This window comes from Cetorhinus maximus, chromosome 20 (genome assembly GCF_964194155.1).
Source record: "Cetorhinus maximus chromosome 20, sCetMax3.hap1.1, whole genome shotgun sequence".
Taxonomy (NCBI): domain Eukaryota; kingdom Metazoa; phylum Chordata; class Chondrichthyes; order Lamniformes; family Cetorhinidae; genus Cetorhinus; species Cetorhinus maximus.
The window spans coordinates 89,505,611-89,522,452 of record NC_135898.1 but is presented as its reverse complement, the minus strand read 5'-3'; the positions used below and the strand labels follow the sequence as shown (position 1 = coordinate 89,522,452).

General features: G+C 43.7%; 1 protein-coding gene and 1 long non-coding RNA gene across 2 annotated transcripts in view; one reads left to right on the top strand and one right to left on the bottom strand.

Moving 5' to 3' along the window:
- Window positions 1-400: 400 nt before the first annotated feature.
- LOC144694565 (uncharacterized) lies at window positions 401-16,568 on the bottom strand. The gene is made up of 3 exons (XR_013579776.1): window positions 15,880-16,568; window positions 13,546-13,685; window positions 401-1,911 (listed from the first exon to the last, which is right to left on the bottom strand). It is a non-coding gene; the product is annotated as an uncharacterized LOC144694565 (long non-coding RNA).
- trim8b (tripartite motif containing 8b) overlaps window positions 15,053-16,842 on the top strand; it is an 88,447-nt gene continuing 86,657 nt past the window's right edge. Inside the window, exon 1 of the mRNA XM_078565133.1 lies at window positions 15,053-16,669. Within this exon, the coding sequence (XP_078421259.1) occupies window positions 16,007-16,669 (663 nt within the window). The 5' untranslated portion in view covers window positions 15,053-16,006. The remainder of the gene's footprint in view (window positions 16,670-16,842) is intronic.

The window sequence follows — 16,842 nt, the reverse complement described above, 5'->3', positions numbered from 1 at the left end:
GCCAGACCAGGATGGTAAATTTCCTTCCCTAAAGGGCATTAACAAACCAATCAACAATGATTTCATGGTCATCATTGGACTTTTAATTCCAGATTTTTAATTGAATTCAAATTCCACCAAGTGCCCTGGCAGGATTTGAACCCAGATCCCCAGCACATTACCCTGGGTCTCTGGATTACTAGTCCAGTGACAATACCACTACGCCCTGCTTTTAGCAGTCAGTTGCTTTACCACTGACTGCAAAATCCAGTCCCAGCTCTTTGCTGGCATTCCTGACAGTGTTCAGGAATATTAGACAGATGATCTCTGTTCCAAGAGGTTCTCCAGCCAATCCTTATTTACCTGTTCTCGGGTATACAGCTAGAATCCTCTCTGTAACTGAAGAGACAAATAATTTTACAAGAAAATCAATTAATATTTATTTACATCACCTTTCCAAATCATTTGTGGTGGATTACTTTCAAATCCAGAAATTTTTTAGGGGTATCAAATACAACGAATTCAGTGGCATAAAAAGCTTGCTTCTGTTCTTACAAGCCTGTGATCTTTCCTCCATCAGAGTAAATAGATAGAAGACTGTGGACTGGCAAGTATAGAAGCAGAACATCTACCCAGTCTATCAGGCGTATATTTGATAATGGTAGTGCTTTATATTGTCCCACGATGCATCAACTGTTGAAAGTGGTTCACTGATGGTCACATTGTGAAGCTCCTCTAGTCAGTTTTCTCTCTCATTTCCATTTCGTGTTGTCAATCCACAATGATGAAAGCATTACTCAATGCTTTCGAGGCACGAACCACAGACCCACATCAGCTGCAAGATGGTCTGCACCCCAATGTAAAATTCCCCCATGATAAGTCCCCACATAATAGAGCTGTTACATTCTACTGAGGTATCTTTTCCTCCATCCTCCACTGTCTCCACCCCACCCAACTGCACAGTTTTCACCCCTCTTCTGAAGGCAGTGATTTATTTTGGGTGCAGTTCTGTGGAAGCAATGACCCTCAACGCATGGTGTCATATTTTTGGGTGCAGGCCATTCAGTTTGGGATCTATTGATCTCCTGGCATCTCTTCGTTCACCTCATACATTCAGCCTTGAAATGCTATATTTGGGGCCAAAAAACCCAATCCTCATCATAGCTTTTAATGGGATCCACTGACTCATGGGACTCTGTCATTTATATTCAAATACCTTACCATACCCTGAGATTTTCTGTAAGTCTGTTGTGGGAGCTCCTCTTACACGCTGCCTCTTTTCTCAGCTTTTCCTTTTCTGCTGAAATCTTGTAACTGCTTCAATTACAGTCAGTTTCTCTGAATTGGCAGGTAATAAAATATTTGACTAGTCCAGTTTACACATATACATTATCTCCTGTTAAAAGACAAAAAAAGTTAAGTAACTTTCCCATAAAATTGACAAAACATATGGAATCATACAGCAAAGGAGGCCATTTGGCCCATCAAGCCTGTGCTGGATCTTTGAAAAAGCTATTCAATTAGTGCCACTTCCCTACTCTTTCCCATAACCTTGTAAATGTTCCTTTAAGTATTTATCCAATTCCCTTTTGAAAATTACTATTGAATCTGCTTCCACCACCCTTTCAGGTAATTAGCTGCATTTAAAAAAAAGTGTTTTAATCTCTCCTCTGGTTCTTTTGCCAATTATGTTAAATCTCAGACTTCTGGTTACTGACCTTCTGCCACTGAGACCAGATTCTCCCTATTTACTCCATCAAACTATTCATAATTTTGAACACTTCAATTAAAACTTCCTTTAGCTTCGCTGCTCCAAGAAAGCCAATCCCAGTTTCTCTAGTCTTCCACATAAGCTCCTCATGCCAAGCAGCATTCTATAAAATATGAACAGCAATGCTGGAAGCACTCAGGGAGTCAGGCAGGCAGCTCTCGCTGTGGAGAGAGAAAACAAAGTTAATGTTTCAGACCTGTGACCTTTTGTCAGAACAGTAAAATGTTACATTTATGACAAGTCTTAAGCAAGTATAGGTGCAGGAAGAGAGGAGGAGGACAGGTAAGAATAAGAGCAAAAGTCTGTCGTAGGATGGAAGACAACTACAGCAACAACTTTTATTTGTATAGCCTTTGGCATCCGTCCATCACTTGAGTCAATGGACTGCGCCCAGGGTGTATGTCACTCTGTTTTGAACATCCTCTTTTGTGGCTGCAGAGGCTGATTCATGGGGCAGTCCTTCCACAAGACTGGCAAGATTTGTATTCCTAAAGGAGGAAAGTGAGGTAGAAAGGCAAAGAGCAAATAGGTTATTTCAGAGCTTAGGGCCTAGGCAACTGAAGACACGACCATCAATGGTGCAGCAATTAAAATTGGGGATGCACAAGATTTAAAAGAGCGCAGATATCTCTGAGGGTTGTGGGGCCGGAAGAAATTACAGAGATAGGGAGAGACACAGCTATGGAAGGATTTGAATACAAGGATGAGAATTTTAAAAAATCAAGGTATGTCTTGACTGCAAGCCAATACAGGTCAATGAGCACAGGAATGTTAAGGGAACTGGACTTGGTGCGACTTAAGACACCATGTGGTTTTGGATGGCCTCAAGCATATAGAGAGTAGAATGTAAGGGACCAGCCAGGATTGTGTTGGCAGGAGTGATGTTATGAATAACAAAATCATCTAGTAGCACCTATCGAAAAAATGGGAGCAGTGGTTATGCTCTGAAATTATTGAACTCGATTTTGAGTGTGGATGGCTGTAAAGAGCCTATCTGAAAGATTGAGGTGTATGATATCAAGGAGAAAGCCCTGCATTTATATAATACTTTTCATGACCTCAGATTGTCCCAAAACACTTTATGCTTTTACTGTTGTAAGAAGCAAGGTAGCCAATTTGCACACAAGCTCTCACAAACAGCAATGCGATGATGACCAGAAAATCTATTTTTAGTGATGTTGATTAAGGGTTAAATATTGATCAGGACACCAGGGATAACTCTCCTGCTCTTCTGAATAACGCAATAGGATCTTTTACATTCACTCTGGAGAACAGATAGGGCCTCGGTTTAGCGCCTCATCCAAAAGATGGCATTTTTGATGTTGCAGGACTCCCTCTGTTTTGCCCGGAGTATCAGCTTAGATTTTTGTGCTCAAGTCTCTGTAGTGGGACTTGAACCCACAACCTTCTGGCTCAGAGATAAGGGTGCTACCAACTGAGCTACCAGACAGGTAAATCACAGTTGAAGCGGGACAGCAAATTAAACTGACAAGCAACCAGAAGCACAGAATCACCCTTCTAAATCAGAGATGTTCAGCAAAGCGATCATCCAGTGTAGAGGAGACTGCATCACGAACAGCGAAAATAATTATAACAAACTGGAAGTAGTACAAGTAAATCACTGTTTCATCTGAAGGAGAATTTGGGGCCCCTGGACATTCAGAAGGGAGGAAGTAAAAGATAAGGCTTTTTTCTGATTCATCCATGGATGTGGGCATTGCTGGCAAGGCCAGCATTTATTGTCCATCCCTAATTGCCCTTGAGAAGGTGGTGGTGAGCTGACTTATTGAACTGCTGCAGTCCACATGGTGTAGGTACACCTACAGTGCTGTTAGGTTGGGGGTTCCAGTATTTTTACCCAGCAATAGTGAAGGAATGGCAATTATAGTTCCAAGTCAGGATGGTGAGTGACTTGGAGGGGAACTTGCAGGTGGTAGTGTTTCCATGTGCCTGCTGCCCTTGTTCTTCTAGGTGGTAAAAGATCAGAGGTTTGGAACCTGCTCTCAAAGGAGCCTTGGCAAGTTGCTGAAGTGCATCTTGTAGGTGGTACACACAGCTGCAAATGATGGAGGGAATGAATGTTTAAGGTGATGGATGGAGTGCTGGAGTGCAGGCTGCTTTGTCTTGGATGTTGATGATCTTCTGGAGTGTTGTTGGAGCCACACATCCAGGCATATGGAAAATATTCCATCATGATCCTAACTTGTGCCTTGTACATAGTAGAAAGCTTTGAGGAATAAGGAGGTGAGTTACTCACTGCAGAATTCCCAGCCTCTGACCTGATCTGGTAGCCCCAGTATTTATGTGGCTTGTCCAGTTAATCTTCGGGTCAAATATAATCCCCAGGATGTTGATCATGGAGTATTCAGTGATGGTAATGCCTTTGAATGTCATGGGGAAGGTAGTTATATTCTCTCGTTAGAGTTAGTTATTGCTGGGCACTTGTGGGGCATAAATAACATTTACCCCTTATCAGCCCAAGCCTGAAAGTTGTCTGGGTCTTGCCACCTGGGTCATGGGCTGCTTCGTTAACTGTGGAGCTACAAGTGGAACAGAACACTGTGCAACCATCAGCAAACATCCCCCCTTATGATCTTGTGATGGAGGGAATATTCTTATGAAGCAGCTGAAGATGGTCAGTTCTAAGACATGGCAGAACTCCTTCAGCAATGCCCTGAGTCTCAGTTGATGGATCTCCACCACAACCATCTTCCTTTGTGTTAGGTATAACTCCAGCCAATGGAGAGTTTTCCCCGAAACCAATTGACTTCAAATTTATTAGAGCTCTTTGATGCCACAATTAGTCAAGTGTTGTTTTGGTGTTAAAGACAGTCATTCTCTTGAATTCAGCTCTTTTGTCCATGTTACAAACACACACATGATATATGGATTATTTGCTGGAGTAGGCTTCTAAAACTTCAATGGATACAGGCCCAACTTATTCAACCTTTCCTCATAAGATAACTCCTTCACTTCAGGAAACAATCAAGTGAACCTTCTCTGAATTGACTCTAATGTAATTATATCCTTTCTTAAGTAAGGAGACCAAAACTGTACACAGTACTACAGACGTAGTCTTACCAATGCCCTGTACAAATGTAGCAAAACTTCCCTACTTTTATATGGGGGACGGTCATACGGACTTAAACTATTAACTCTGTTTCTCTCTCCACAGGTCCTGCCAGACCTCCTGAGTTTTTCCAGCATTTTCTGCTTTTATTTCAGATTCCCAGCAAACGCAATATTTTGCTTTTATCTTTTCCCTACTTTTATATTCATTCCTGTTGCAATAAACAACAATTCAATTTCCCTTCCTAATCGCTTGCTGTACCTGCATACTTTTTATGATTTATGTACCAGGACACACATCCCTCTGTATTGCAGAGTTCTGCAATCGCTCTCCATTTAAGTGGTATAGAATCACAGAATTGTTACAGTGCAGAAGGAGACCATTTGGTCCATCATGTCTGCACTGGTTCTCTGAGCAACTCACCTAATACTATTACAGTCTGGAGCCAAGTGGTCCTGATGGAACTCAAACTGAGCATTGGTGATCAGGTTATTGGTGAGTAAGTGCCGCTTGATAGCACTGTCAATGACACCTTCCATCAGTTTGCAGATCGTTGAGAGTAGACTGATGAATTGGTCAGATTGGATTTTCCTGCTTTTTGTAGATAGGATATACTTAAGACAATTTTCCACGTTGTCAGGTAATGCCAGTGTTGTAGCTGTACTGGAAAAGCCTGGCTAGGGGTGTGGCTAGTTCTGGAGCACATGTCTACAACACGAGAGCTGGAATCTGATCAGGGCCAATAGACTTTGCTATATCCAGTGCAGTACTTGGCCATTTCTTGTTTTTACATGGAGCGACTGAAATTTTCTGAAGCTTCAAATTTGTAATGCTGGAGACCTCAAGAGGAGGCAGGGATAGATCGTCCAGTCAAGAATTTCTTGCATGCAATATCTTTTGCACTGATGTGGCATTGCTGCACTTGCTTAAGAAAGTAAGTGGTGCTGGGGGTGCTGCAAGACCCAACCAAGACCAAGGGGTGTGGAGGGAACAGTCTTTACGTTTACAGCACAGGCCATTCAGCCCATCAGGTTCTAGCTGGCCAACAAAGATCTGACTATACTATTCCCATTTTCCAGCGCTTGGCCCACAGCCCTGGAGGCTATGGCACCTCAAGCGAATACCTAAATACTTCATAAATGTTACGAGAGTTTCTGACTCAACCACCCTTTCAGGCAGTGAGTTCCAAACTCCCACCATCTGGGTGAAAAAATTTCTCCTCAACTCCCCTCTTAGACTTCTACCTCTTACCTTAAATCTATGCCCCCTGGTTATTGACCCCTCTACTGATGGAAAAAGTGCCTTCCTATCCACCCTATCTATGTCCCTCATAACCTTATACACCTCTATCAAGTCCCCTCTCAACCTTCGCTGCTCCAAGGAAAACAACTCCCGCCTATCCAATCTTTCCTCACAGCTCAGACCCTCCAGCCCAGGCAGCGTCCTGGGAAATCTCCAATACACCCTCTCCAGTGCAATCATATCCTTCCTATAATGTGGAGACCAGAACTGTACGCAGTACTCCAGTTGTGGCCTAACCAGCACTTTATACAGTTCCAGCATAACCTCCCTGCTGTAGTGCTCTATGCCTCAGCTAATAAAGGCAAGTATCCCATATGCCTTCTGAACAATCTTATCTACCTGCCCTGCTACCTTCAGGGATCTGTGGATATGTGCACCAAGGTCCCTCTGATCTTCAGTACTTTCCAGGGTCCCAGCATTCATGTGTGTTATCCTTTGCCTTGTTAGTCCTTCCCGGGTGCATTACCTCACACTTTTCCGGGTTGAATTCCATTTGCCACTGCTCTGCCCACCTGACCAGTCCATTGATATCCTCCTTCAGTTTACGGCTATCCTCCTCACTATTTACCACCCTACCAATTTTGGTGTCATCCGCGAACTTCTTGATCATACCCCCTACATTTAAGTCCAAATCATTTATGTACACCACAAACAGCAAGGGCCCCAGCACAAAGCCCTGCGGAATCCCACTGGAAACAGACTTCCAGTCACAGAAATATCCCCCAACATCACCCTCTGCTTCCTGCCTCTCAGCCAATTTTGGATCCAATGTGCCACTTTGCCTTGGATCCCATGGGCTCTTACTTTCTTGACCAGTCTTCCACGAGGGACCTTATCAAAAGCCTTGCTAAAATCCATGTAGACCACACCAAATGCATCACCCTCATGAACACTCCTGGTTACCTCCTCAAAAATTCGATCAAATTTGTCAAGCACGACCTTCTCTTAACAAATCAATGCTGACTATCCCTGATTAATCTGTCTCTCTCCAAGTGCAAATATATTCTGTCCCTCAGAATTCTTTCTAGTAACTTCCCCACCACCGAGGTTAGACTGTCTAGCCTGTAATTTTCTGGTCTATCCCTTCCTCTCTTTTTTAATAATGGGACAACATTAGCAGTCCTCCAGTCCTCTGGCACCTCACCTGTGGCCAGGGAGGATTTGAAAATTACTGCCAGGGCCCCTGATATCTCTTCCCTTGCCTCCCTCAACAGCCTGGGATACATCTCATCCTGCCTGCAGATTTATCCACTAAGGCTGCTAAACTCGCTAGTACATCCTTTCTCTCTCTGTTAATTTCCTCTAATATTTCACAGTCCTCCACCCTGATATCTATACCTGCGCTGTCCTTACCATTGTGCAGACGGTGCAAGGTATCCATTGAGGACTGTACCATCTCTTCTCGGTCCACATAAAATTACCTTTGTGGTCCCTAATCGGCCCTACTCTTTCCCTAGTTATTCTCTTGCTCTTTATCTATTTAAAAAAACCCTTGGGTTTTCCCTTATTCTACCCACCAGTGCTTTCTCATGCACTCTCTTAGCTTTCCGAATTTCCTTTTTAAGTTCCCTGCCTGCACTTTTTATACTCCTCTAGGGACTCTGCCGTATTGAGCCCTTGACATCTGCAATAATCTTTTTTACTTAATCCTAACCTTTATGTCTCTTGACATCAAGAGTTCTCTGGGCTTGGTCCCCCACTTTGTCTTTCCGGGAACATATTTGCCGTACTCTCGCTATTTCCTCCTTGTACGGCTCCCATTGCTCTGACACAGTTTTATTTGCAAGTAGCTGCTCCCAATCCACTTGGGCCAAATCATATTGCATCTTAGGAAAATTAGCCTTTCCCCAGTTTAGAACTTTTATTTCCAGCCTAACTTTATCCTTTTCCATTACTTTCCTAAATCTAATTGAATTATGGTCACTGTCTTCCAAAATGCTCCCCTGATACGCCTTCCACCCGCCCAGCCCAGGCTCATTTCGGGATATTGGGTCCTGAACTGTCTCCTCCCTTGTTGGGCTTTCTACGCACTGGCTAAAAATGTTCTCCTGGATGCAACTTAAGGATTTTTCTCCCTCCCTACCTTGCACGCTAAACCTATCCCGGTTAATATTTGGGTAATTAAAATCCCCAACTATTACTGCCTTATTATATTTACACATCTCTGAAATTTGGTTACATATTTGATCCTTTCTCCCTGACTGTTTGGGGGCCTATAGTACACACTCAACAGCTCGTTTGCCCCTTTTGTGTTTTTTACTTCTACCTATATGGCCTCATTTGATGATCTTTCCAGGATATCATACCTCCTCATTGCCATAATTGATTCCTTGATCAATATTGTGACACCCCCTCCTCTTCTATCCCACTCTCTCTCTATCTGAATACCCTATAACCAGGAATGTTGAGCTGCCAATGCTGCCCTTCTTTTATAAAAGCAAAATACTGCAGATGCTGGAAATCTGAAACAGAAACAGAAAATGCTGGAAAAACTCAACGGGTCTGACAGCATCTGTGGAGAGAGAAACAGAATTGATATTACTGGTCCGTATGACCCTTCTTCAAAAGAAGGTTTATACGGACTTGAGGCGTCAACTCTGCCCTTCTTTCAGCCAAGTCTCAGTCATAGCTATGATATTATACTCCCACATGCCTATTTGTGCCCTCAGCTCGTCTGTCTTATTCCTCAAGCTCCTTGCATTAAAATACATTCCATTTAGCCTTGCTAAACTCACTTCTTTCTTATCTAGCCTATGTTTCCTCTGCTCTCCAGACTCACTCACTAGCGTTTTAACTTCTAATTCCACCCCAGCTTCTCTCCCCTCTGAACTACTTTTTAATATCCTGTCCCCCTGCCAATTTAGTTTAAATCCATCCCAACAGCATTAGCAAACCTCCCCACGAGGATGTTGGTACTGTTCCTGTTCAGATGTAACCCATCCAACTTGTACAGGTCCCACCTCCCACAGAACTGGTCCCAATGCCTCAGGAATCTAAAGCCCTCCCTCCTGTACCATCTCTCCAGCAACGCATTCATCTTCTCTATTCATATTGTCACTACTGCGTGGCACCGGGAGTAATCTGGAGATGACTACCTTTGAAATCCTGCTTTTCAATTTCCTACCTAACTCCCTAAAGTCTGCTTGCAGGACCTCATTTCTCTTTCTTCCTATGTCATTGGTCCCAACATGGACCACGGCCTCTAGCTGTTCACCCTCCCCCTTCAGGATGCCCTGCAGCCATTCCGTGACATCCTTGACCCTACGACTCTACGGCCACAGAAATGACTGTCCACTCCCCTCACTAACGAATCCTCTATCACTATTGCCCTTCCACACTTCTTCCTCCAAATGTTACACCCTTTTCTGAACAAGGGTGTAAAGATAAGCCCAGCAACTACAGGCCAGTCAGTTTAACATCGGTGGTGGGGAAACTTGGAGGAACAATAATTCAGAACAAAATTAATAGTCACATGGACAAATGCAGGTTAAGTAAGAAAAACCAGCATGGATTTCGTAAGGGAAAATCATGTTTAACTAACTTGGAGTTTTTTTGAAGAGGTAACAGACAGGGCTGATGAGGGCAATACTGTTGATGAGGTGTACATGGACTTCCAAAAAGTTTTTGATACAGTGCCGCACAACAGACTTGTAAGCAAAGTTATAGCTCATGGAATAAAAAGGGACAGTAGCAACATGGATACGGAATTATCTGAGTGACAGGAAACAGACAGTGGTGGTTAATGGGTGTTTTTTGTGCTGGAGGAAGGTTTGTAGTGGAGCTCCCCAGGGGTCAGTGTTGGGACCCTTGCTTTTCCTGATATATATTAATGACCTGGACCTTAGTGTACAGGCACAATTTCAAAGTTTGTATATGATACAAAACTTGGAAGCACTGTGAATTGTGAGGAGGATAGTGTAGAACTTCAATGGGCCACAGACAATTTGGTGGATTGGGCAGACAGGTAGCAGATGAAGTCAATGCGAGAAATGTGAAGTGATTCATTTTGGTAGGAAGAACATGGAGAGACAATATTATATGAAGAGTACAGCTCTAAAGAGGGTGCAGGAGCAGAAGGACCTGGGTGTATATGTGCATAAATTATTGAAGATGGCAGGACAGGTTGAGAGAGCAGCTAAAGCATACAGTATCCTGGGCTTTATTAATAGGGTCATAGAGTACAAGAGCAAGGAGGTTGTGTTGAATTTGAATAGCACTAGTTTGGCCTCAGCTAAAGTATTATGTCTGGGCGTCGCACTTTAGGAAGGGTGTTAAGGTATTAGAAAGGGTGCAGAAAGGATTCACGAGAATGGTTCTATGAATGAGGAACTTCAGTTGTGAAGAAAGATTGGAGAAGTTAGGACTGTTTTCCTTAGAGAAAAGAAGATTGAGAAGAGATTTGATAGCGTTATTCAAAATCTTGGGGGGCTTTCCCAATCATGAAAGGATTGAGAATGAGGGCACAGATTTTAAAATAATTAGTAAAAGGAGCAAAAGGGATACGAGGAGAAACTTTTTTAAGCAGCAAATGGTTAGGGTTTGGAATGCACTGCCTTGAGGGTGTGGTGGAGACAATTGAAGCATTCAAAAGGGAATTAGCCTTTTATCTGAAAAGGAAGAATGTGCAGGGTTGCAGGGAGAAGGCAAGGAATGGTACTAGGCAAGTTGCTCATTTGGAGAGTGGGTGCAGACACAATGGGCCAAATGGCCTCTTGCGCTGTAACAATTGTGATACTTCAACTGAGGCCTAACCAGTGAATTTTGAAGGTTTGCCATAACTTCATTCTTTTGTACTCTGTGCCTCTATTTTAAACATCCAGGATCCTGTATTATTTAATTTAAAAAATCTAAGACTTGCATTTCTAAAGCACCTTTCACAATCACAGGATGCCCCAAAGCATTTTGCAGCTAGCTAATGAAGTACTTTTAATTGCAGTCACTGTTACAATGTAGGAAATGTGGCTGTGAGCATAAAAAATAGCAATGTGATAATGAACAGAATCTGTTTTTGTGATTTTGATTGAGGGATAAATATTGACAGGGCACCAGGGATAAATTTCCCTGTTCTCCAAAATAGTACCATGAGATCTTGTACATCCACCTAAGAGCGTGGAAAGGGCCTTGGTTTAATGACTCATCCAAAATATGTCACCCAACAGTGCAGCACTCCCTCTGTACTGCACTAAAGTGTCAGCCTAGAGTTTGTGCTCAAATCCTGAGGCAGAATTTTGCTGTCGGTGAGCAGGGGGTGGGGCGTAAAATGACGCAGGATGACGTCGGGCAGAACCCCCAATGTCATCCCGGCCCATTTAAATTTTCAGGAAGGTGGGGGCGCAGCAAAATCAGCTGCGGACCTGCTGACCTGTCAATGGCCAATTGAGGCCATTGACAGGATCATTTATACAATTAAAAGGACCTGCCCGTCCTTTAAGGTTGGCGGGCAGGCCAGGAGCCCCGGCGGCAAACAGATAAAACACGAAACCTCATCCACCGGCAGGATGAGGTTTCATGCAGGGTTTTAAAATTTTTAATAAAGTTATTGTATTAATTATGAACATGTCCCATCTGGGACATGTTAGGAATTTTTTTTTTTCTATTTTTAATATTTTTTAAAAGTGTAAGTGATTTCCCTGAGGCAGCACTTAGCCTCAGGGAGATGTGCGCTCTTTCATGTGCATGCGCGAAAGAGCACACTCTCGCTTTTGGGGAATCCACCCCCCCTCACAGGAAGCGCATAGCGCTTCCCACCGGATGTCATGCTGGGCGGGCCTTAATTGGCCCGCCCATGTAAAATGGCAGCGGGGCCCGCTTCTCCGGTGGGGATCGGCTCCCCACCTTCCAGAGATTAGGTCGGGCCCGCCTGCCCGACAGGCAGAAAATTCTGCCCCTGGAGTGGGACTTGAACCCATAACCTTCTGACTCAGAGGCAAAAGAGCTACTCACTGAGCTGATACATCTAACTGATCCTGGCACTTTCACAGACTTGTGTATGTGAACCCAATCTCTTTCTGTTCTTGCACCCCCTCTAAACATTAACACAGTAAAACTGGAACTTAAAAAGCTTCCACCCTTTTTACAGTTAATTTGTATTTGGTGCATCCCCAGGAACAACTCCAGGTGAGTGAAATGAGTGTCCAATGCAATACTATCTTAGGCAGAAAAAAAATAGCATTATGATATATTTGAAAAGTTTAAATTAAATTCTTCTCTAATTAGAGTGAAGCATCTTAAGCTGACTAGAATATTGCATTTGTGGACAAAAATGGTACAGGTCTCTTTATAAGGGTATTCACCTGATTCTTTGTTGCCCAACTCCCCACCCCACTCTGAACCATAGTGACCAGGGAAAAACCTACAAAACATGATATTATGGACATCCCCCTTTCCAGTTGCTCTGTGAAGCCTCTAGGGTCCCAAAACTTCAGTTCTAAAACCTGTGCGGCCCTGAGAATTCCAACCATCACCCCCTCCACCACTAAAACCTATGCTTCATCCAGAATCCTAGTTGTAAAACTTGTGTCTCCTCCTCAGATCTCAGACACTCCGAAACCTGCTCCAAATCCTACAAGACCTTTAAGAACATGTTTGCATTTTTCAACTGTAACACCTTAAACTTAAGGGCATTCTCAACATTAATTTTACTTTTTCCTTCTACATTAAAATGACTACAACTCATATTTGTATAGTGCCTTTGATGTAATAAAACATTCCATGGCGCTCCACAGGAGCATTTTAAAACAAAATATTTAAGGAGATAATAGGTCAGATGACAAAACATTTGGTGAAATTGGCAGGTTTGAAGTAGTGCCTTAAAGGAGGAAAGCGAGGTATGGTGAGGGCATTTCAGAGCTTAGGGCATTGAGGACTTAATGCATGGTCACCCAATGGCACAACCATTAAAATCAGGGATGCTCAAGAGGCCAGAATTGGATAAAGGCAAATATCTCAGAGGGTTGGGAGTCTGGAGAAGATTACAGGGAGAGGAAGGGGCAAGGTCATGGAGGGACTTGAAAACAAGGATGAGAATTTTAAATTTAAGGTTTTACTTGACTGAGAAAGGAGGGACAGTTAAAGTGGAACCTACCTGACGAAAAAAAAGAGTCGTGAGGGCAATAAGAACGCAAGGCGGATGATGAAAGGAGAAAGTGTGCTGGGTGGGAAGTGATGGCGATTTATGGGAAAATGGATTACAAATTTTTCCGATAAGAAATTGAAGCAGCGATGTTTGTTTACTGTTTTAACAGCAGAGTCCGCCTGGAATTGCACAATAGCTTTGATGAAATTTGCAACAAACTACAGTGACCCTTTGAATCGGGTGGGTTAGAGTTAAATATTTTTTAAAATCCCCTAATCATTTTCGACATTTTTTTTAATTGCCAGGGAGAGAGAGAGAAAAAATAAAACGGAGAGAAGTTTTATGAACCTTCCAATAAAACTTGCCAGGCGAAAACTGGCGTATCTGAGCAGGAAATGAGTCACAATCTTTTTTTTTCACTGTGTGCGTGCGTTAATATCCGCCTCGTCATTTTCGGGAGTGATTGGAAACAGCCGGCTCCCTCACCCCTGAAATAGAGAAATGATCAATTTTGCATATCACAAGGAAACACTGCCTCATTACTCACTGACTTGAAAATGTTTAATCATTTTTAATGTTACTGCTGTGCAATTTGATCGCACAACGGTGTGTGTGTGTGTATGTGAGGGGTTGTAGAAACTGCATTCATTATACAGCAATCTTAATGCATTTCTCTCTCTATTTATATATAACTCTACCGCAAAAATAAAAAAATATAGAAAGCATATTGTTTTCTTTATAGCAGATGAATACTGAATCTTTATGGGCTGCCTAATAACCACAATCTAGACAAAAGTAGGAGCTTAACCTATCATATGAAAGGCAATCGTTTTAGTTATTAAGAATTTAATCTCTTGGAAGGGGTCGAGTAAACTTGCGAGCTGTAAAGAGTAATTTAAAGGGGGGAAGGATGGAATTGGGCTTTCAGGTCACACGTAATGAGCGGTGGGTGACAGGGAATGGCGAGGCTGTCCTCCTGCACACTGACTGTGGTGGGTCCCACAGATACCATCAGCCTTTCCGACAGACTTCTACATACAGTTGCACTGTTGGGATAGTAGCTCCATTTCAAATTTAAGAACGTTTGCTCATTACATGTATTAACATTAGTATTAAATATCTTTAATGGGATTTTAAAAAATCTTCCTGGGATTTCTTAAGAGGCCAGCTTGGACCATTCTCAAGGGGACCACTAAACATGCAATTAAGTATATAATATACACGCGCGCACTCGTTCAAGTAAGGTGCAAAATAATTATGGAGCCATTTCTGTCAGACGTCCCATTTTTTGGAAGAAAAATATCGGTTTAGAAACGCACGTTGCACATTTAATAATCCCGACGACGATTCAAATTGGAATGTGTTAGGAATTAGGCGTTTTTTAACTTGGATCATTTAAAAGCTCCACTTGACTTACCTGATGACAAAATTGATTTTAAAACTGTATATTTTTTTTAAAAAAAATCAACTTTTGCCAGGCATTTCCTATTTAATTGCATATGGCTTTTCCTGACTGTGTATATATATATATATATATTTTTAAAAAGTGAATTATCACATGATGAACGAAAAAAAGGGGAGGAGAGGAGAGAGGGGGAGAGGGGGGAGAGCCAAACTCAGTTTGGGCAGTGCGTTGTATATTTATTCTGATGATAAGAGCAGACAGGATTTTTTTTTTCCATATCCTCCTCCTCCTCCTTTTAACTCCCCCCCTCCAACCAACCTCCCCTACACCTCTGCCTGCGTATGTATGCTTGAGGAAGCCTGTGGTCCATTACTGAAAGATCAATGCCTTCTATCTGATTTAGTGCATGTGTTTTTAAATTATATATATATAGGCGTACGTATAAAAAGGAAACCTTTCAACATAAATGCACACTTTTAAAATACGAAGGTGGTGGAGAAGAAAAAATAACAGACAAGAAGAAAGCAAGATGGCTGCAAACTGATTTGTGTGTGTGTGTTAGTGTGTGTTAGATTTGGATTTAATGGTGATGAAAGCGAGCAGCAGATTGGATTTTCACCTCTTCTGAGCCTTTTATTTAGATTTATCTAAGGACTGGGGGGAGGTGTGGTGGGGGGGAGGAGGAGAGTCGAATAGTTTGGAGTTGACAGAAGAGGGTGGTGTTCGTCTGCGGAAAAAAAAAGCTGAAAAGGTAGAAGGTGGTGGTGGTGAGGGGGAAGAAAGAAAGAAATGTGCCATAAATATAAATGATTTAAAATCCTTGAGGAGGAGGAAGAGGAGGAGGAGAGTGAAAGGCGGGGAGAAAAAAAAAATAAAACGAGCACCCAGTTTTTAAAAAAAAAATAATAAGACTCGCTTTGACGATGGCTGTAAACGAGTGGATTTGAAACCCAAAGAACATTTTTGGCGCTGCCTTTTTTTCTCTCTCTCTCTCTCTCTTTCCAAAAGGATTTTGCAATAGAATGATGCCAAGAAAATTGGAATTTCCCTTTTAAATCTCTTTTTGGAAGAGAGAGAGAGAGCAAGAGAGAGAGAGAGAGAAAAAAAAGAAGCGAGAGGCTTTTATGAGCTGGATGGCAGTGAAGAAGTCAGACAGTTGAGGCTGTGAAGAAGAAAGGGAGGGAGAGATAGAGAGAGATAGATAGAGGGGAGGGTTGGCTGCTGTAGATTATTTTTAAAATTTAGTCTAGTTGTCTTTTAAATGAGGAAAACCTCACCTGATATTCGTTGAAAAAGGTGGTGGTGGTGGTGGAGGGGAGAGAGGGAGGAAGAAGCTCGAGAGAGTTTGGCCGTTGGTGGTTATTTTTTTTAAATTTTTTTTGAAAATAACGACTTTTATCCAAGATGGCTGAAAACTGGAAGAGCTGCTTCGAGGAGGAACTTCTGTGCCCCATCTGCCTGCAGGTCTTCGTGGAGCCGGTGCAGCTGCCGTGCAAGCACAACTTCTGCCGGGCGTGCATCGGCGAGGCCTGGGGGAAGGAGTCGGTGAGCCGCTGCCCCGAGTGCAACAACGTCTACCCGCAGAAGCCGGCCCTGGAGAAGAACCTCAAGCTCAGCAACATCGTGGAGAAATTCAACTCCTTCACAGCCGATGCCGCCGCCGTGGCCGCCGCCACCGCCGCCGCCGCCGCTTCTTCTTCCTCCTCCTCCTCCTCCGCCGCCTCTTCCGTCGGTAACAACGGCAACTCGGCCGCCTCAGCCGCCGCCTACAGCCCGCTCTGCTGCCGCTACTGCCGCAACTCGCCCGCCCAGAAGGTCTGCCTCCGCTGCGACACGGGCTGCTGCCAGGCCCACGTCGGCGCCCACCTGCAGGCCGCCTCGGTCAGCGGCAGCCACTTGCTAATCGAGGCCGGGGACGCGCGGGCCTGGAGCTGCGCCCAGCATGACGCCTACCGGCTGCTGCACTGCGAGACGGACCAGGTGGCCGTGTGCCGCTACTGTTACTACATGGGCAGCCACCACGGCCACAGCATCTGCGACCTGGAGGTCAGGAGGAATGAGATACGGGTAAGGCCGCCGCCGCCGCACCTGGAGCTGGGTCGCGTTAGAGCTCGTTAATCTTTTATTTAAATGCATCGATTTAATATTCCGCCCCCCCCACTCTCTCCCCCCTCCCCCCCCCCACACTCTCTCCCCCCTCCCCCCCCCCCACACTCTCTCCCCCCTCCCCCCCCCTCTCC